General features: G+C 39.9%; 1 protein-coding gene across 1 annotated transcript in view; it reads left to right on the top strand.

Moving 5' to 3' along the window:
- The window catches only part of DIRC2 (disrupted in renal carcinoma 2), a 71,699-nt gene that overhangs the window by 10,730 nt on the left and 44,539 nt on the right, over positions 1-16,430 (top strand). The window contains exon 2 of the mRNA XM_009327177.1: positions 14,548-14,641. Within this exon, the coding sequence (XP_009325452.1) occupies positions 14,548-14,641 (94 nt within the window). The remainder of the gene's footprint in view (positions 1-14,547; positions 14,642-16,430) is intronic.

Raw genomic sequence — 16,430 nt, 5'->3', positions numbered from 1 at the left:
GTGAGGAAAAATGTCTTTACTGAAAGAGTGGTTAAACATTGGGACAGGCTGCCCAGGGAAGTGGTTGAGTCGTCATCCCTGGAAGTATTTAAAAGATGTGTAGATGAGGTGCTTAGGGACATGGTTTAGTGGGCATGGTGGTGTTGGGTTGATGGTTGGACTCGATGATCTTGGAGGTCTTTTCCAACCTTAATGATTCTATGATTCTATAATAACTTAGAAAAATTGCAGCAGGTCTAGTTGCTGATAGGTATCACTTGGTATAGATGGACAGTGTGAAGTACTTTCCATGGTGGCACTCACAGGAACATGCTAAGTTTTTAATGGAAGTATTCATAGTTCTGCTGTGTCCCAAGTGATCATAAAAACACATGGGGTTTTGGTTAACAGAAGGAGGACAAAAATAGGTGAGTCGTGAACCTTTAAAGCCTGAGAGTTTTCATCTTGTGGCAAAGAAACACTTTTTTAGCTCCTTTTTGTCATGATGTCAGAAACAGATTTTTCTTATCTGAGATGCATGACTGCAGGATATGTGGCCAATATTTCAAAATGACCAATTTGATAATTCACAGGTCAAGTTCAAGCATGAGCCTCAGCTAAAGATGCCTAGGGTAAGACTCGGCGTAAGGCTGTAAGACTTTAATGTAATTTGGTGAAGTCAAGCTAAAAGGATTTACACGCTACAACAATGGAAAAGGTTTATACAGACTTTATGGTTTCGGTAGGTTAGTACAGCCTACAGGAAAGAAATACCCATGGGAAAACTTACAGGTATGAAAATGTGGGTAGAATGGCAAGGAGCCGGTGAGAAAGGAAAGTGTGATGTTTCTGGCACTCGACTGAAATATGCCGAGATTACAGAGAGTAGTCTTATCATAAGCAACTGATTCTACTCAGTAGCATTTATGTTAATGGAAAAGGTCTTGTTAACTCCAAGAGCAGCAGAAGGCTCTCTTGGATTTAATGGAAGCTAAATGTGAACTTAGTGCTTTAGTTTAAAAAAAAAAAAAGAAAAAAGGTGGGGGGGGGGAAGAAAATGCCTTGACTCATTTGCTGTGAAAGCTGTATATATTTGGTGAAAAGGCAAGTGATTAGTGCACTTCAAACAAGTGCAAAAGGAATTTGAAGGAAAATATCTGTTTTACCCCAGTCTGTTCTCTCTCATCCTGTAGACATCTTCTACTGCATGCTATGAATGATGCATATTTCATTGTCTTCTAAGTGATACTGATCCACACCTATCAAATTCCGTGAAAGGGATTAATTTTCCTAAGGTAATAAATCTTGGAGGAGATGAGATGAAGTGTTGTTTTTCATGTGGAAAGATGAAAGAAGCAATTAGAGAGCTGAATATAGGTAAATCCCACTAGAGTAGATATTTGATCAGCTTGATTTTACAAAACTTATTTTGATGAGTTGCTAGTGTGTGTGTTTGAATAGACATGCTTTTCCTCTGCACCATCAGAAGAAAAGAAATGGGAAGACTGAACCGAACTTAGCTTTTGTTGCTTGATTTTATATACTGTGGCTGTATGAAAGTCCAGGGAGCATTTGTGCAAGTGCTTGCAGAAGTGAGGACTCATTAGAGAATTGATTGGCCCACCCTCACTGGAGTCAGGCGTGCTGCAAAAGATCACTTGAGATACACAGAGTGATTAGCAACATAGAGTGGTTTAATTAGGATCTGATGAGTTGTATTAACTTGATGCCACTATGATTTATCATAGCAATACTAGCTTGATTGTTAGCAGCACTTCCCATACCTCCTGATGGGCCAGGTTGAGATGAAAGCATCAATCATGGCTGTAGACAGATGTCCTCTTCTGGAGCTCTTTCTGTTAGACGGTAGCACCCCCAGTCTCTACTTAGTACTATGTTTCCACAGACATTTCTCTTTATACTACTACCCTTCATGCAACTCCCGTGCGCATTGCACACTTCTTTGCAGCTGCAGCAGTGGTGCTAGGAGAGCTGTGTGAAACACCACGTACTGAAGAATATCAGGAAACTGCATGCTGGATTTAAAATAACTTTTTCATGACGGAAAGTAAGATCCTAACATGTTTACTATTCTCACATGAGCTATGCAATGGCCATGTTATCTGAGGATAATGTTATCTTGAGGCTTTGGTGCACTGAACATACAGGCACACTGAGTGTGGGGTATGTAACTTGCTATACCTTGATGTTGACAAATTGATGAATAGGGAAATAATTTACCAGTGTAAAATAATGATCCCTTACTTTTATTATGCAGCTGTTAACACAAGCAGTATTAAAACACTTAGGCATCCCAGAACTGGGTCAGGACACAGTTGCAGCTGGGAAGATATTTTGTTAGCAGTAGCTTTTAGAAGTTGACTACAGAGCGTGTAATTCTAGGGCAGCTGTGCACTGATATCTCCCCTGTTGTATGCTCATGTATTTTTCACAACCCCTCACAACCTTCTCTTGACCCAAATCCTTCCTAATCGGACTGCTTCCTCTTCTCTCTCTCCTGCCTCACCTGTGTGTCTCCTTGCTGTTGTGGTGTGCCCATCTTGTCCTCCAACTTCCCTCAGTCCTCCACTCCTCCTGCTTGTTGAGGAGTAGAGGAGTTTGGATGTGAGAAGCTCAGGGCTCAAAGGAGTGAGAGCAGATGTGAGAAAAGCCTTGGATAGGTGGGAAGAGATAGAAAGAAGGGGAGAGTGTAAGCAAGGTAGTGAGTGGGTGACACATGGATGCAGAAGCGAGATCTAGAGCTGGAGGGCAGGGAGTGGAGTGGATGGGAAAGGTGGAGGAATGAGCTGAGTAGGAGGCACAGGGAAAAGGATGCTGAGCATCTTCCCCAGCAAGCAAGACGTGGTAGTAAACATGACTTAGGTAGCCAGCAGCAAATGATGGGGGTGGTGGGTGCCTGCACCCCTTCTGGGCTGCCTGCGCAGCACCCCAGCCGTGGATCAGTAAACACAGCTTTTGTGAACTGGCTTGAGAAGCACTTTTAAAATCAGGAGCTGGGAAGTCTCTTTGAACACAGTTGACCTTTTTGCCTTTTCTTATCTCCAACAAGGTCCCAGTCTCCTGTCTCTGCACAACCCGATCTCAGAACTCTACCTGGCAGTGCCTCTCATCGGTCAGAGGGTGTAGTCGGTCCTTCCTTCACCCTCCCCTTTCCTGAGGCACCCCAGGCCATGGCTGTCTGCTCCCTGCGGGGCTCCGCGGGTGCTGCCGGCACGGAAGAGGGCAGCTGTTCCTTCTTGCGTGGGTTTGGTGGTGACGGATGTCTGGCCTCGTGATGGAGGCACGAGCAGGATGCTGGGGTGGATGTGGCCGCTCGGGGTGGTGTCTCTCCCCTTCTGGAAGGCCTTGTGGAACGGGACAGGAAATACTAAAATACCATTACGTTGCCCACTGCCTTGCTGCGTTTTAAAAACATTTAAATTTTGCCAATCTCCTTTCTTCTAGAAGTTTTTAACAGTGTGGCAGCTGTGCTACAAAAAGGTAACTGGTGCTAACTTCTATAACATAAATGACAACAATAATTCCACTGTTATCAAAGTCCCTTGGGCTTTCTCATAGATTTTTATTATGGAAGTAGTAAAGTACTTAGGAATGTTGTATTGCATTCGTTTTTCTAGCTGTATGTTTATACTATAATTCCTAGCTACTAGTTTATAATTCCATTAAAGAGAAAAAAGAGTAAATCAGGTTTTGGCCTGTGAAAGCTGAATCTGCTTCCTTTAAAGAAAACTGAGTCTGTTTCCTTTGAAGAATTAATATGATATTGTTTATTTTTCCTATCAGAAGAAACTGAGCTTGAACAAAGAAAGACCATTTTCATTTGGTAATGCTGAACTAACCCAGCTTTACTGATTTATAAATTCCAGTAACAGCATTACCATTGCATAAACAACACAAATTTTATTCATTATTTCTGGCCGATGTTGTTTTTAGGAGTGAGTTTCATGTTACGTTTTAGGAGTGAAAAACTGAAGCAAATGCAAAAATGAGGTTCATAACTTTTTAATAAAGTTCGGATATCTTCTGTATTGCCAATTTCTACCTACTTTTTTTTTCTAGTAAGAAATGCCCTGCTTATGGGAAATGAGCCATGTAGAACAGGAGTATTTGCTTGCCTTTTCAGAGCTGAAGTAGAAAGTGCATAGCACAGGTCCTGAAATAACATTCCTGTTGTGAAAATCTATAGTCTGACATTGCCAAACAAAAATATTCGGTTTAAAAACACCCAAACCCCCCAAAAACAAGGTCAGTGCTGAGATGAGCAGAAGTAAATTTAAGAAACATCATGTTTTGATAATTCTCTGTTAGAATATTTTGCAAGTTTTCTTGGAGAACGTTGTTTGAGTTCTCCTAGCAGCAACCCAGTGGAGCCTCAGCTGAGCAGACCAAAGACCTCACTGGTAGAAATTTCTTTAAGAATTTTTTTAGTTATAATCCTGGGGCAAGGGAAATCATGGCTTGCTCTGCCTTTCTCTCAGTGGTGACATTCAGAGCTATTCCATCACTTCCTGCCGTAATTTTGTTTTTTTAATGCTTCTCATGTGCATGTGCTATTGTGGCTCTGTAGCCATGCTGTAACTATAATTATGCTGCAGAAGCTTGTGATCAGTGCTCCAACTTCCTCAAAAGCTACAAATTAAGCTTTCTCATGCAGATTTGTAGTAGAGAGGATTTTTAGATTTTTCCTCTTTTTAAAGCTGGAGATCCATATGACTCAGCCCGAGGGAGTGATGTGTTTTGAAAGTGAGAGGTCTTCTGCTTTTTGCAAAGTCTGCTGATGTTTTTCTGGAATACAAGACGTAAAATACAACTGCATTTAGAAACCTTTTGTTGGTTATTTTTGATGAACGCCATCCCTTTTGAATATTTGAGAAAGGCGGAGTTGTTATATTTTAATTGATTAATCTCGTGAACCTAAAGAATTGATCAGGAGCCTAAAAAATGTAATGGATTTAGGACCGATTACAGTGCTGCAAAGGGTGTCTTTTAGGATGAACTATGTACCCTAAATAGTGCCTGATGCATTTCCATGTTAAAGTAACATTGAAAATGTTCACAGAGAGGAAAATTGAAAGCTTACTCCAGTGACCTTTCCTACAAGTCACATGGGTGTTACGTCAATGGGACTTTTAAGGCTCTTTTTTCCCCAACTCACAGCAGGGATAGTAAAAAGGAGAAACTTTGCACTTAGTGTCCTGCACAGCGGATGCACTAGACAGTATTTAGCGTGGCTGCCAATCCTTCCTGTGTGGTTGCTTCTTGATACTCTGTCGTGGCAAAGCAAAATGCCTCTGTATTTCTTAAAATGAAGAATTTCATGCACCATTGGGTGGTGCAGGCAAGTACCACTAAGATAATGACAGAACATCTTCCCTGATAGATGTGTACAAGAGAGATTGTTTTTCCTCTCTGTCGCCACAGGTAAGGATCTATAGTTAGTTGTGTGGTAATTAAGCCTGCTGTGCAATCAGAGTCCTTGAAATGAGTGGGAAGAGAAAAGAAAAAGCTTCCTTCCCCCTTGTTGGGTGCTGAAAGGGCTTGGGTTGTCGGCGTTCGTCCAGGAATACAACAGCGAGAGCTGGAGTGAAGGCTTGTTTTCTTGCACTTTCTCTTGACTTGTTAATGAGCATTCATAATTTAGCTTGAAAATTAATGAAGAGGTTTAGTTCCCGACAGCATTATTCGCTATTTTTGTCAGTTGCTCTGCATCTCTCTCTGTATGTATACACTAGCACATGCGTACACACATGCACGCCCTGTTACGTAGTTTTTTAGTTTATCAAATGGCAAAGATGGATTAAGTGATTCAACCAAATCTTCATGTTTCAGTAAATATTGGAGTTGGGAGTAGAAAGCAGGTACCCGAGGTGACGGAAGAAAGAACAACTCTTGCAAGTGTTTGTATATTAATTTCACAGATTCAGTAAGCACTCAAATAGCTCTTTTTTTAATTGTATCCCAGCACTGCACTGACCCCAGGTGAAGAGAAGACCTGAATTACTAGCCTTTCTAATACTAATGGTGAGACTGGCTCCTGTTTCCATGTGTTTATAGCCTGAATAAACAAGGCAGGGCGGGGGAAAAAAAAAGAGAAAAGTGAAGCAGAAGATAAGTGGCCTGCCCAATTTCATAAGGCATGTTGAGAGATGCAGGTCCCGCTGCCCCAGGCCAGTGCTCTCCTCTCTCAGAGGTACTCTGCAAGGATTAAGAGAGGTTCATTGCACTTGGATTAGTTGCAGATAAAATGGATGTTCTCTGCAGTAAAATGTGTAATACCAATAAACAGCTAAAATAATTGGTCTCCTTCGAAGCCAAGAAACATGGTATTAAAGAATAGGAGATATTTTAGTAAAGAGTCTAAAACTGATTCTACAATCAGCATTTTGATCTGCAGGCAAATACCATTCAACTCAGCGCTTTGTTTATCTGTTCAGGCAAAATGTCAGTCTCTGGACTGATAAATAGAATTTACAACACTTATAGAAACTTGCAATGCAGATTTTTAATCTGCATCTTTTGCCATTTGTTTTTCCATTGTTGATGTTAAACTGTTAGGATGCTTCAAAATCCTTAGCTGACATATGGGAGGAAATTTCAATACTTGTAAACTACCTTTTTATACACACAGAAGCTCAGATTAAGCCTGTACAGTTCTTGAAATCAGGACTACTTTATTTACAGCACCAAACTTTTAACCTGCTGCACAAAGTCTGGAATACCTGTTTTGTATTTACAGGTATAGTCTGCCACAACAGTGGTTAAATCCATGTTAGTGGAGCTAACTCTGTAAGACACCATAGAAGGACTTGGGTCATTAAGTTTGTAACAGCTACGCTTAGAGGAGTAGGGATTTGGAGAATTAAGCTATACTTTCCCTGGCATATTTTTAGAGATTATTTATGTGCTTGCTTAATATGCTGGGAAAATGTTAAAACAGGTGGGTCCCCTGGTCATATTATCTTGACCTAATTGATGCAGATGAGACAAAAGCACACTGTGTCCTCTTGACATGGTTGTGATAGCTTGTTCTTCCTTCTAACAGGTGCAGTCAAATTCTTATATCTAGGGTAAACAGAAAAATAATGATTTTAATATGCTTTAATTAATGTTAAAAATGGCAAGAAAAAAAAAAAAACCCGAAAAGAAAAAGACCGTAAAGCAAGGAGAGTATTTACAATACAATACAAAGTGAGCACAGCAGTTTGAGTGTGAATACGTAAGTATCTTGGTTCCCTTACAGTCAGGGTGCACATAGAGAAAGATGCAGCAGCTCAGGAATTGCAGGGTGGTTGTGTGATTGTCATAATAATTCTCAATTGCATTATATTTAGCTTTGCTTCTCACAGATATGTCCTAGCAGCTTCTATCTCTGTTTTAGTTGTTACATGTGTTCGGTCATTTCCCTCAAAATGACTGTCTTCTCTCCGAAACACTTGGCTAGCTAAATTTTGTGCTTCGATTCTCTTAGTTATATTGGGATTTTTTTACAGGATTCTTAACTAACCTTATAATTCAGGAGTGATGCTGTTCTTACAAGGACTCATGCGATGACGTTTCTGCAAATAATGCATGTTTTTTATCTGAGAGTAATACGGAAAAAAGGACCAGTGGGGATGAGTGTTGGACCTCATATTTTCAGTTTTGCACGCAGTCTTGCTCTGTCTGTCCAACAAGTGCTAGCAGCAGAAATAACTTTATCTTTGGGTCAGATCTGGTCTCTGGCACCAGCCTTTCTTTCTGATTTGGCAGGGGTTTCCCTGCGGGTTCCCCCGGATTGCTGGTGATGACACTTCTGGGATACTGGCTTTTCTGAATTTCTGACCCTGATTAGAAAGTCTGTATCAAACCACAGGAACTATTTTGCTTGAAGCTGCTCTGTTTATATATACAAAGTTTGTTTCCTCAAATTTAAGTTTTGCAAATAAATTAATTTATAAGAAATTTCAAACTCATTTTCATTGCCTCCTACATCTACATTTCAAGAGGTTTCTAGTACATATTTTGTCTGGGGATCCCAATCTGCCTACTATTTATGTCAGATGGAAACTGGAGCACAGTGTCTAGTAGAATCTGCCCTTGCCATGCAATCCTCCACTGGAAAGTGGAACTGGGCTGTGTTGTGAGATCCATACAGGAAAAGGTCTACTTTTTGTATCAAGACAAGACTGGGGGTTGAAGTGTAGCTTTGGGTCTAATTTATTTCAGACAGGTCCTATATGATAGAACTTGGTTCTTACTATTTGATACCAGAAGGATGCTGTCACCTGTTCTGCAGAATGCTTAAATGAGGTCACAGGGAGTTTGCTTCATTTTCAATCAGAAAAATATATTCAAGTCCTAAACCTTTTCAGTTGAAATTTGGATGCTAGTTTGGTAGTGTCACATCGAGCCAGGGGAATGGATGGAAACAATTGGCTTCAATTTGTTTTTAAAAACACAGCTTACAAAACATGGGGCGATAACAGAAGCATCAGCATCACGTAGCCAGAGAGGAAGGGAGATCCAGGTTGTGCTTAATAGCACCCCATGACATCTTAGCCATCAAACTAGGAGTAATTTTTGATTAGTTACATATGACCTGGTAGTTGTTCGGTCTTGCATGCAGTCTTTTTATTTGGTTCCAAATTTTTCTTGCTTCTGAGTGTAGTTGATGAGGATGTATTATTTTCCATTGAGTTTCCAAACACAATTTATGCTCCTCTGCAATCAAGTGCTTTTGTGGAATCTGAGGCGGGCCTGATATACTGATTTTTCAAGTTTGTTCCGTGTGTTAGAAAGATTTCAGGACCACAACTCAGCTATAAAATCTTTTTACATCAGTGAAAAGCTTCTTTTCTTTTGCAAATTGTATTGCTTGATGCAAGGATGCTTCTTCTGAAGAAGGATTGCTGCTTATCATCCTTAATGGCAGTAGTAAATTTGGCAAAGTGCAGGCACAATGGAAGTTTTATTCACTGTGTTTAGTAGAAAGGTAGCAAATTTTTTTTGTGTGTATTTTAATCATGACAAAGATAACTGATCTTGTGAGAGTAAGTGGCACAGCTATTAGTATAATTTTGCTAGAATTACATTTAAAATACAAAGATTCCTGGAGCAGTAGATAATGATGAAGCAGCGACTCCGTGCAGAGCTTTCAGGATTCCCTGATAACGTAAGCCGTTTAATCAAGCTTTTGTTTTAATATGGCTAAATGTAAAGGCACGCATTAAGGAGGGAGAGAAACAGACCCTTGCTATGAAACAGAGAATTGGTATCCAGCAAAGAAATCCATTTTAAAAAGGATGGTTGAATAATAAGGAGGGTATTTAGGCAAGACACAAAAACAATTCCAGGACCAAAGAAAAATAGTATAAGACTTGGAGCTCAGTGCTTTGCTTACTGAAACCAAAGGTAAAGGTTGTTTATTGTATGTTAACTTCATAGAAGGAAAAATGCAAGATCCTGTGCTTTGTTTTGTCAAGAAAGGCAGAGCAAGAATTTGTTTGAAAACTGTAATTTTTAAATTACAGGGAAAAGCACAATTTAAGTGACTTCTTGGAACAGCTGTTGAAATTGGGGAGTTTTTAATTTCCTGATGTGTGTGCATCAAGACAGGATTGGTTATTTTTTTAGCTAGATATGCTTTAGTCAAAATAATAGCAGAGTAGTTAAGTGAATTAAAATGCTCTCAGTTTAGTGTCAGAAGGGATGGTTCTTGCTTCCAGCCTGGTCTTTAAAAACTGTGAAAATGTGCAGCAGGCTGATGTCACTTGTTTCTAATTAGAGCCTTGTTGTATTCTGCGTTTGTAGGACTGATTTTAGTATCTGCAGCTGAAGGAAGGAAACCCCTCAAACGTTAATGTATCCGAGAGCGGGGTGTGTGGGCTGTACGAGGGAAATCCACTGCTGCCCGTGCCAGGTGGAGGGCTGAAGCCGGCAGCTTTTCCTCTGGCCAGACTTCCATTAATCTTAGCAGAAAGGTGAAAAGCGTTCTGCACATCCAACTGGAATTTCCCCCCCCCTTGCTTGGGGGGGGGGGGGGGGAACCAAACCCAAACAATACCTGCTATTTGTGTGATGCTCTGAACGAGAAGTGTGTTTCTCTCCGTGGGTCTGTAGCAGTAGCTGGGGAACCGGGGTGCTGCGTGTGCTGGCCTCAGCCGGGGCAGGAGCGGGGGATGCACAGGGTGTTTGCTGCCACTAGGCAGCAGAAGTAGAAACTTCCACTTCTTGACATGCAGACGATTTTGACTTGAATGTGTTTGTGTGAGTAAGGATTTGTTTTTTACAGTCTGTCAGTCACGTGTTTTATGACGTTTTATCGTAATGGATGAGAGAGAAGGAATGGTCATACTTCTCAAAAGCTTACAAAGGCAACAAACAGTTGTTAATCATGTTCTTTTTCTGAATGACAAACTGATAATGTATAAATAGTTAGAACAAGTTAATTGTAGCTGTACAACATTTTTTATTAAGCTTCTTTTTAAACTGGGCATAATAAATCACTTACTGGGTTACAAGTCAATAATACAATGTCGGGGGGGGGAAATGCATTTTCTTTTCATGTACTTTAAAAAGCATCTTGAAAGTAAGGCATGCTGGAAGAGTTGTGGGGCATGCAACACCTATGTATGGGGTGCTGTCACTTGATGTTGCTGTGAGGGAGCTGAAGAGCAGCTGGGTGCCACTGGCGGCCGTTGCCTCCCACTCCGGTGTGAGACCACATTGCGGTGTGTCGGGTTTTGCTTGTTTTCTGTGTTGGGCTGGGGGGATGGGGGGCCTTGGGTTCATCACACTGCGTTGCTGCAGCAGCTGCTTTCCCAGCAGAGAGGAAAGGAAACTAGTGGGCCAGCTAGAAATGTCTCAGGGGCCAGATCCAGTCAGCATATCCTGCCAGCACAGGTAATCATTACTAGTTTACCAGTACAACATGTCTTGGCTGGATTAAAAGTCTGTGTTTTGCAGGAGAGTTAAGAGGATTGTGGGTTGAGAGTTTCTGTTAAATCTCTAATAGTGGCAGGAGTTTGGGGGTAGTTGTTTCAAAAAGAAATAAAAACCAGCAAATGCAGCATGGGCGGCTGAAGTTGTAAAGCAGACTGTGTTATTAGCTGCAGAAGGGTTAAACAACAATATTGACTGTTTCACTCATAAATTATAATTAATATGTCTTTTTATTACTGACTCAATTTCTGCTGCTAGCTTGGACTTTTCTGTTACTGTCAATGACATTTGGCCGTTCTGAACGTGGCCACACTTTGCTCAACAGTCAGTGCAACCTGTGGGGCCCAGAAACCTCCTGCAAGAGCAGGGTGGGGATGAGCAGCTAACAAGCAGGGCTCCAAAGAACAGACAACTTCCTCCATTGGCAGAAAATCCCTTTAAAGGAGTTTCTTCCCTTTCCAGCCATGTGTCAGAAACCTCTGATAGAAGGGGACTAGAAACTGGATGATGGATTTTAAGAAGCTGTAGCTCCCCCCCCCCCCTCAATTACCGCTTGCATTTACAGGGTAAAATTAATTAAGTTAGTTATATTTACTCAAAATCTTGGATGTGTGAATTACTTAGAACTTTTAAAATAGAGAAATAATTTCTTGCAGGGTTCACAGGCTTTTTTTTCAGGCTTGGTTGGTTACTTTGGTTTATTGTCCCCATGATGCATGCTGCTATCTGAAATGCTCTGGGGGACACCTTTTAGATGTCTAATTCTGATTAAGGGCCACTGCAATGTTCAAAGCAAAAATACTGAAATAATTATAGAAATACTATTAAAGACCAATTTCTAACAAAGATGAGAAGGAAGATGGATTTGGAGAGTTAAAATGTAAAGCAAAATAAAAGGGGAAGATGCTTAGAGGTTAGAAATACATCATGCAATTAGCAAAGAAAATGTCTAATATGCTGCTTGTCTGACAGTCTTTTACTTGTTCACTTTGGTGTCATCATTTTCAACGCGCAGCTTTAACCATAGAAATTTTTAGGGGTGTGTTTACATGTTAAGGTGGAAAAAAATGGCCAAAGAATAATCTGTCCGATCAAAACGTTTAAAAGTGGTACATTACAGTGTATAGTATTCAAGATGAGGACTTCAAAGAATGTTTGGAGAAATCAAACATACTTGATTGTGAGGCTTTAACTGATAATTTTATTTTAAAATTACCAGACATGTAAAATTGACATTAAAGATAAGCCTAGAATTAGGGCTGGGGGAGAACTTCGGCATCCAATTCAGTTTTCACCAAATTGTGTGTTGTTTTTCTTAGGAAACTTTTTTGCAGATTTAAATTAAAACTTTTTCTTGGTTTGTGTTTTTTGGTTTTGGGATTTTTAAAAAAATTAAAAATCATATAGAAGGTTTTTATTTGGAAACACTCCTCATGCATTCTGTGGTGATTTAAACTTAAATTTCTGTATAATGCTCATCTACTACTGTGCCCTGGGCTTGCACCTAGCCTCTGCCTCCTGTGGCACCCCGTGAGCAGGACCTGCCAGGCTGGCTGTCTCTGTCTTTGTGTCTTCTGAAAGGTAGAACATGCCGTGTTTTGTGAAATGTAGTTCAAAAAGACCATGGTTTACATGGAAAATATGAAGGTGATGTGTACATTACTAGAGCTTTCCTGAAACATTGCAGCAGCGTTTCCAAATGGAAAACTTCAGATTTTTCAGTTAAAAGACTTGTGTTTCAATTTTCCATCAATACAATTCTAATTCTCATTGTGTACAGGTCCTCATTGTGCACAAAAGCAATGCTAACAAAGATTCATTTCCCAGGAGAAAAGGCAAAAGCAGCACATATGCGATCCCAATACAAATAATTACCCCCACAACGTATGCAGTATGGTAATATGGGGTTAAGCATGCCATGTGAAGGCTCATGTGGTGGCCCAGCAAACATGAAGAACAACAGGATTTTGAACAGCCGTATTATCCGGACATTTAGTTAGGGCTCTCTGAACAGGCACGCTTGAAAAACCAGTTGAACAGCAACATGTGCTGGTTGAGCGCAGAGTGAAGCAAGTAAGGCTGGGCGGGCATTGGAAATCCTTTAAGGAAACAAATATTCTCGGCTGTTGATACTTCTCCAGGGCATCAGGGATGTGAGGTGTCCTTCAGGGTCGCAGGACTGCGGTTTGCATTCCTTTTGTTAATGACTGAGCCATACCAAAGGAAGTCATACTTCCATTTCAGAAAACCTGTAATATTAACTTCTTTTGGTTTGGGTTGTCTTGGGCTAGGTTGATTGAGAGAGGAGCCGTCTTTGGTTTGGTTTGTGCAGTGTCCAGCACAAGGAATTACATACCCGTGAGTGAGGTTCCCTAAGAGCTGTTGCAATAAGAGCAAAGTGATGTCTCGTTCTCTAAAATTACATTTTAGTAAAATACATGCTCTAAAACCCCCATAAAATTCACGTGGAGACAAAATATTTAATGTGACTACTGGTTGAATTGTATTGATTACAGGAGTCATAGAGGGTGCGCTTCTCTGAAAATTGGCAGTTTTAGAAAGAATCAAAATCGTTTGCTTGTTAGGTGAGTTATCACAGGGACTGGTCTTTTTCTGTCTGTGTTTTGAGTAGTTACTAGTTTCACCTAAAAGTTAGAGATACTGTGTGTTTGTCATAATTTAATTGTTTTTATTATGTTCTGCTAAGAATATGGAAGCCCTTTATTTTCTATTTGTTGCTGTGAAATTGTTTCAAGTTTTACGACTTCACAGATACAGACTGTATCAGCAGTTTCCAATTGTGCATAGTTATGATTTTGGTGTTTTACAAGATTCTGGAGGTTAAGTCCCCCAGCTGTCACTGTTCTCTTTTTGTTTGCTGCTGACGGAAACACCTTAGCAGCAGCAAGTAAACTGCTGGCAAAAGGAATTGTGGCACTAAGATGAAGTTGTTTCTAATCTAAGTGCTTCTCGGTCGAGAATCGCATTATGAGGAAAAAACATTTTCAAGGAATCAGTCAATTGTAGCTTTTTTCTAATGTACTATATTTACACTCTCTGACAATTTGAGCTGAGTGCAGAGAAGACCTGGCCTAATTGCAAGGGCTGCAAAAAAATACTTGTACTTTTTTCCCCTGAATAAATGGTTAGTTCTTCAGGATGAAATGCATATCTGCGTTATGAAAGAAAACAGTAACAGTTCTGTGTCTGTGCTCATTAAGTGATTGGAAAAGAATGTACAAGGCCAGATTTTTCTTTGGATCTACCTAGATTTCAGATCACACACTGGAGCATATTCTCTGATGCTTCTAATTCTAAAGGGAATATTGTACATTTTGATGATACTTTTATTATCACTTTTCACTTCCAAGAATGTCTAAGATTTTGGGTACAGTCCTGTGTGATAATATGCCAAGAGTCAGCCTTTGTAATTCTGGAGTATAAGTATAGAAAATAACACAGCATTTCATAATGTATCTATAATTCATATCAGCACCAAAGTGTTTATGATTTGAAAGAGATATGCATTACTTCTGTGAGACTGCATGTAAATACATATATTTAGGCAACTTTTTTTTGCAACGTTGCTGACTTAACTTGTAAAATACTGTTGTTTTTTCATCTTAGGTCTGAGGGTAACTGTGTTACTAACATCATCCCTCATGGTATTGGGAGCTGGACTGAGATGTGTTCCAGTTTCAGACCTAGAAATTAGGAAGAAGTAAGTGAATTAGTTATTTTTAATATACATATTTTATACTTTCTGTTAATGTAACTTTTGCTGCTACTGCAATGAAATGTTAGTACAAATTTTCTGTATGAATTTGATATGCCAAATATTTGTTGTGTGGACGTGGGCTTACGTGCCTGCTTTGCTTCTTAAATTGATTTTTCTAGTTCTTTTTCTACATAGTATCTGAAGATCAGAAAGCCCTTCACAAACTTGAGTTAATTAAGCCTCACACTGTCCTGCATAACTAATATTAATCTGCTTTGCAAACAAGGAAGTAGAGATTCAGAGAGGTTCAGAAACTGGCCCAAGATCACACAGGGAACCATGCCACAAAACCCAAAAGTATGTAATTTATATGCAAATTTTAAATAATTAGTTCATGTTTCTCATATTGGATATATGGGATTGTGCAGTGAGACAGATGAATTCACACGAAATGGCCTTTTTCATGTAGTCTCTTCCAGTTTGCATTCCAAAGTAGTCTTGTACTTTCTCTGTGGTTGAAATGAATGCCTTCTGTACACATGCAATTTAAAAGTTTGTGATAGAGACAGATTCCGTCCTAAAAATCACACAATCCAAACAATTCAATTGTCCCGTCAACATATCCTGAACCTGGGAATCCTTGGTAAGTACAGGAGTCACACTCATTTTGTACAGCCAAGGAATATGGATCACTTGTTGTTCACTTAACTTTTGCCTCTCATGCTGAAGGAGGAAGGAGTACAGGCATTACTACATTTTTCTGCTGCTTTAAAAACAGTAGTAGCACTAGCTCTTCACTAGTTATGCTTGCATAATATGTAAGCATTAAGAAAATAACTTGTTTATAAAGGGTTTTTATGTGTTTTTTTTCCCCTTGAATTCTAGTCAGCTTCCAGGCAGTCCTTGTATTATTTCAGCAGGTTCCTTTTTTCTTCCTTAGTATTGCTTACCCTGAAAATCAGCTTGGAAACCTTTAATTTGAGAAAGAAAATGTTTGGTGTGAAGTAGAAGGCGGATGACTGGGTACCATGGATAAAACAAAGGAAGGAAGAGGTTCAGAGAGAGGACTGAGAATGTAATAAACACATTGATTGTAAAACTAACCCCGATGATGAGTAGTAGCTAGTATGTAATGAATGGCTTAGTAAACTAAGTGCAGCGTGGTGAGTAGGGGGGATGCAATTTCAGTTCTTAGGAGCTGAGTGCGTATAAGGAAACCCAAGGTGCTTCTGATGTTAGGTGCCTATCTCAATGTTGTGTTCAAGGACTTTGTGAGCAGGGGAGGCTGAACTAACCGTATTGTGCTACCCTTCACAGTGACCCTTTTAAGGTGAAAATGTACTGTTAAGGTGGCCAGGAAGAGCTGTCCTCGTTGTGCCCTTGTTTTACCTTTTCTCAAGATGCTAAGGGGTGCTCAACATCCAGTTCGTCCATTCTGACCTTCTCATGATTAAAAAAAAAAAAAAAAAAAAAAAAAATCTTTTAAATGGGCCACATGGCTTAAATGCAATGAAATGTGGTGTCTTATGTAGTTCTTCATTTATGATTTATGCCAAAAGACTTGTGCTGCCCTGGGCTTTACCAAAGCAAGGATGAAGACTGTAAAAACCCAAGAAGAAATTCCCGAATGAGATTTAGATGTGAGGTATCATTTGGGGAGAGGGAAGGAAAAGCTTCCACATGTTCTGATCACCTTTAAACAAGGTTTTCCAGTGTAACTGTAGCGAGGAGACCTAGGAGAAGAACAATGAAATAAATGCCTAAGGAGAAACATTCAAAGAACAGCTTCTTT

Source organism: Pygoscelis adeliae, unplaced genomic scaffold (genome assembly GCF_000699105.1).
Source record: "Pygoscelis adeliae isolate BGI_AS28 unplaced genomic scaffold, ASM69910v1 Scaffold227, whole genome shotgun sequence".
NCBI classification, from domain to species: Eukaryota; Metazoa; Chordata; class Aves; order Sphenisciformes; family Spheniscidae; genus Pygoscelis; species Pygoscelis adeliae.
This window is presented reverse-complemented; position numbering and strand designations above follow the sequence as displayed.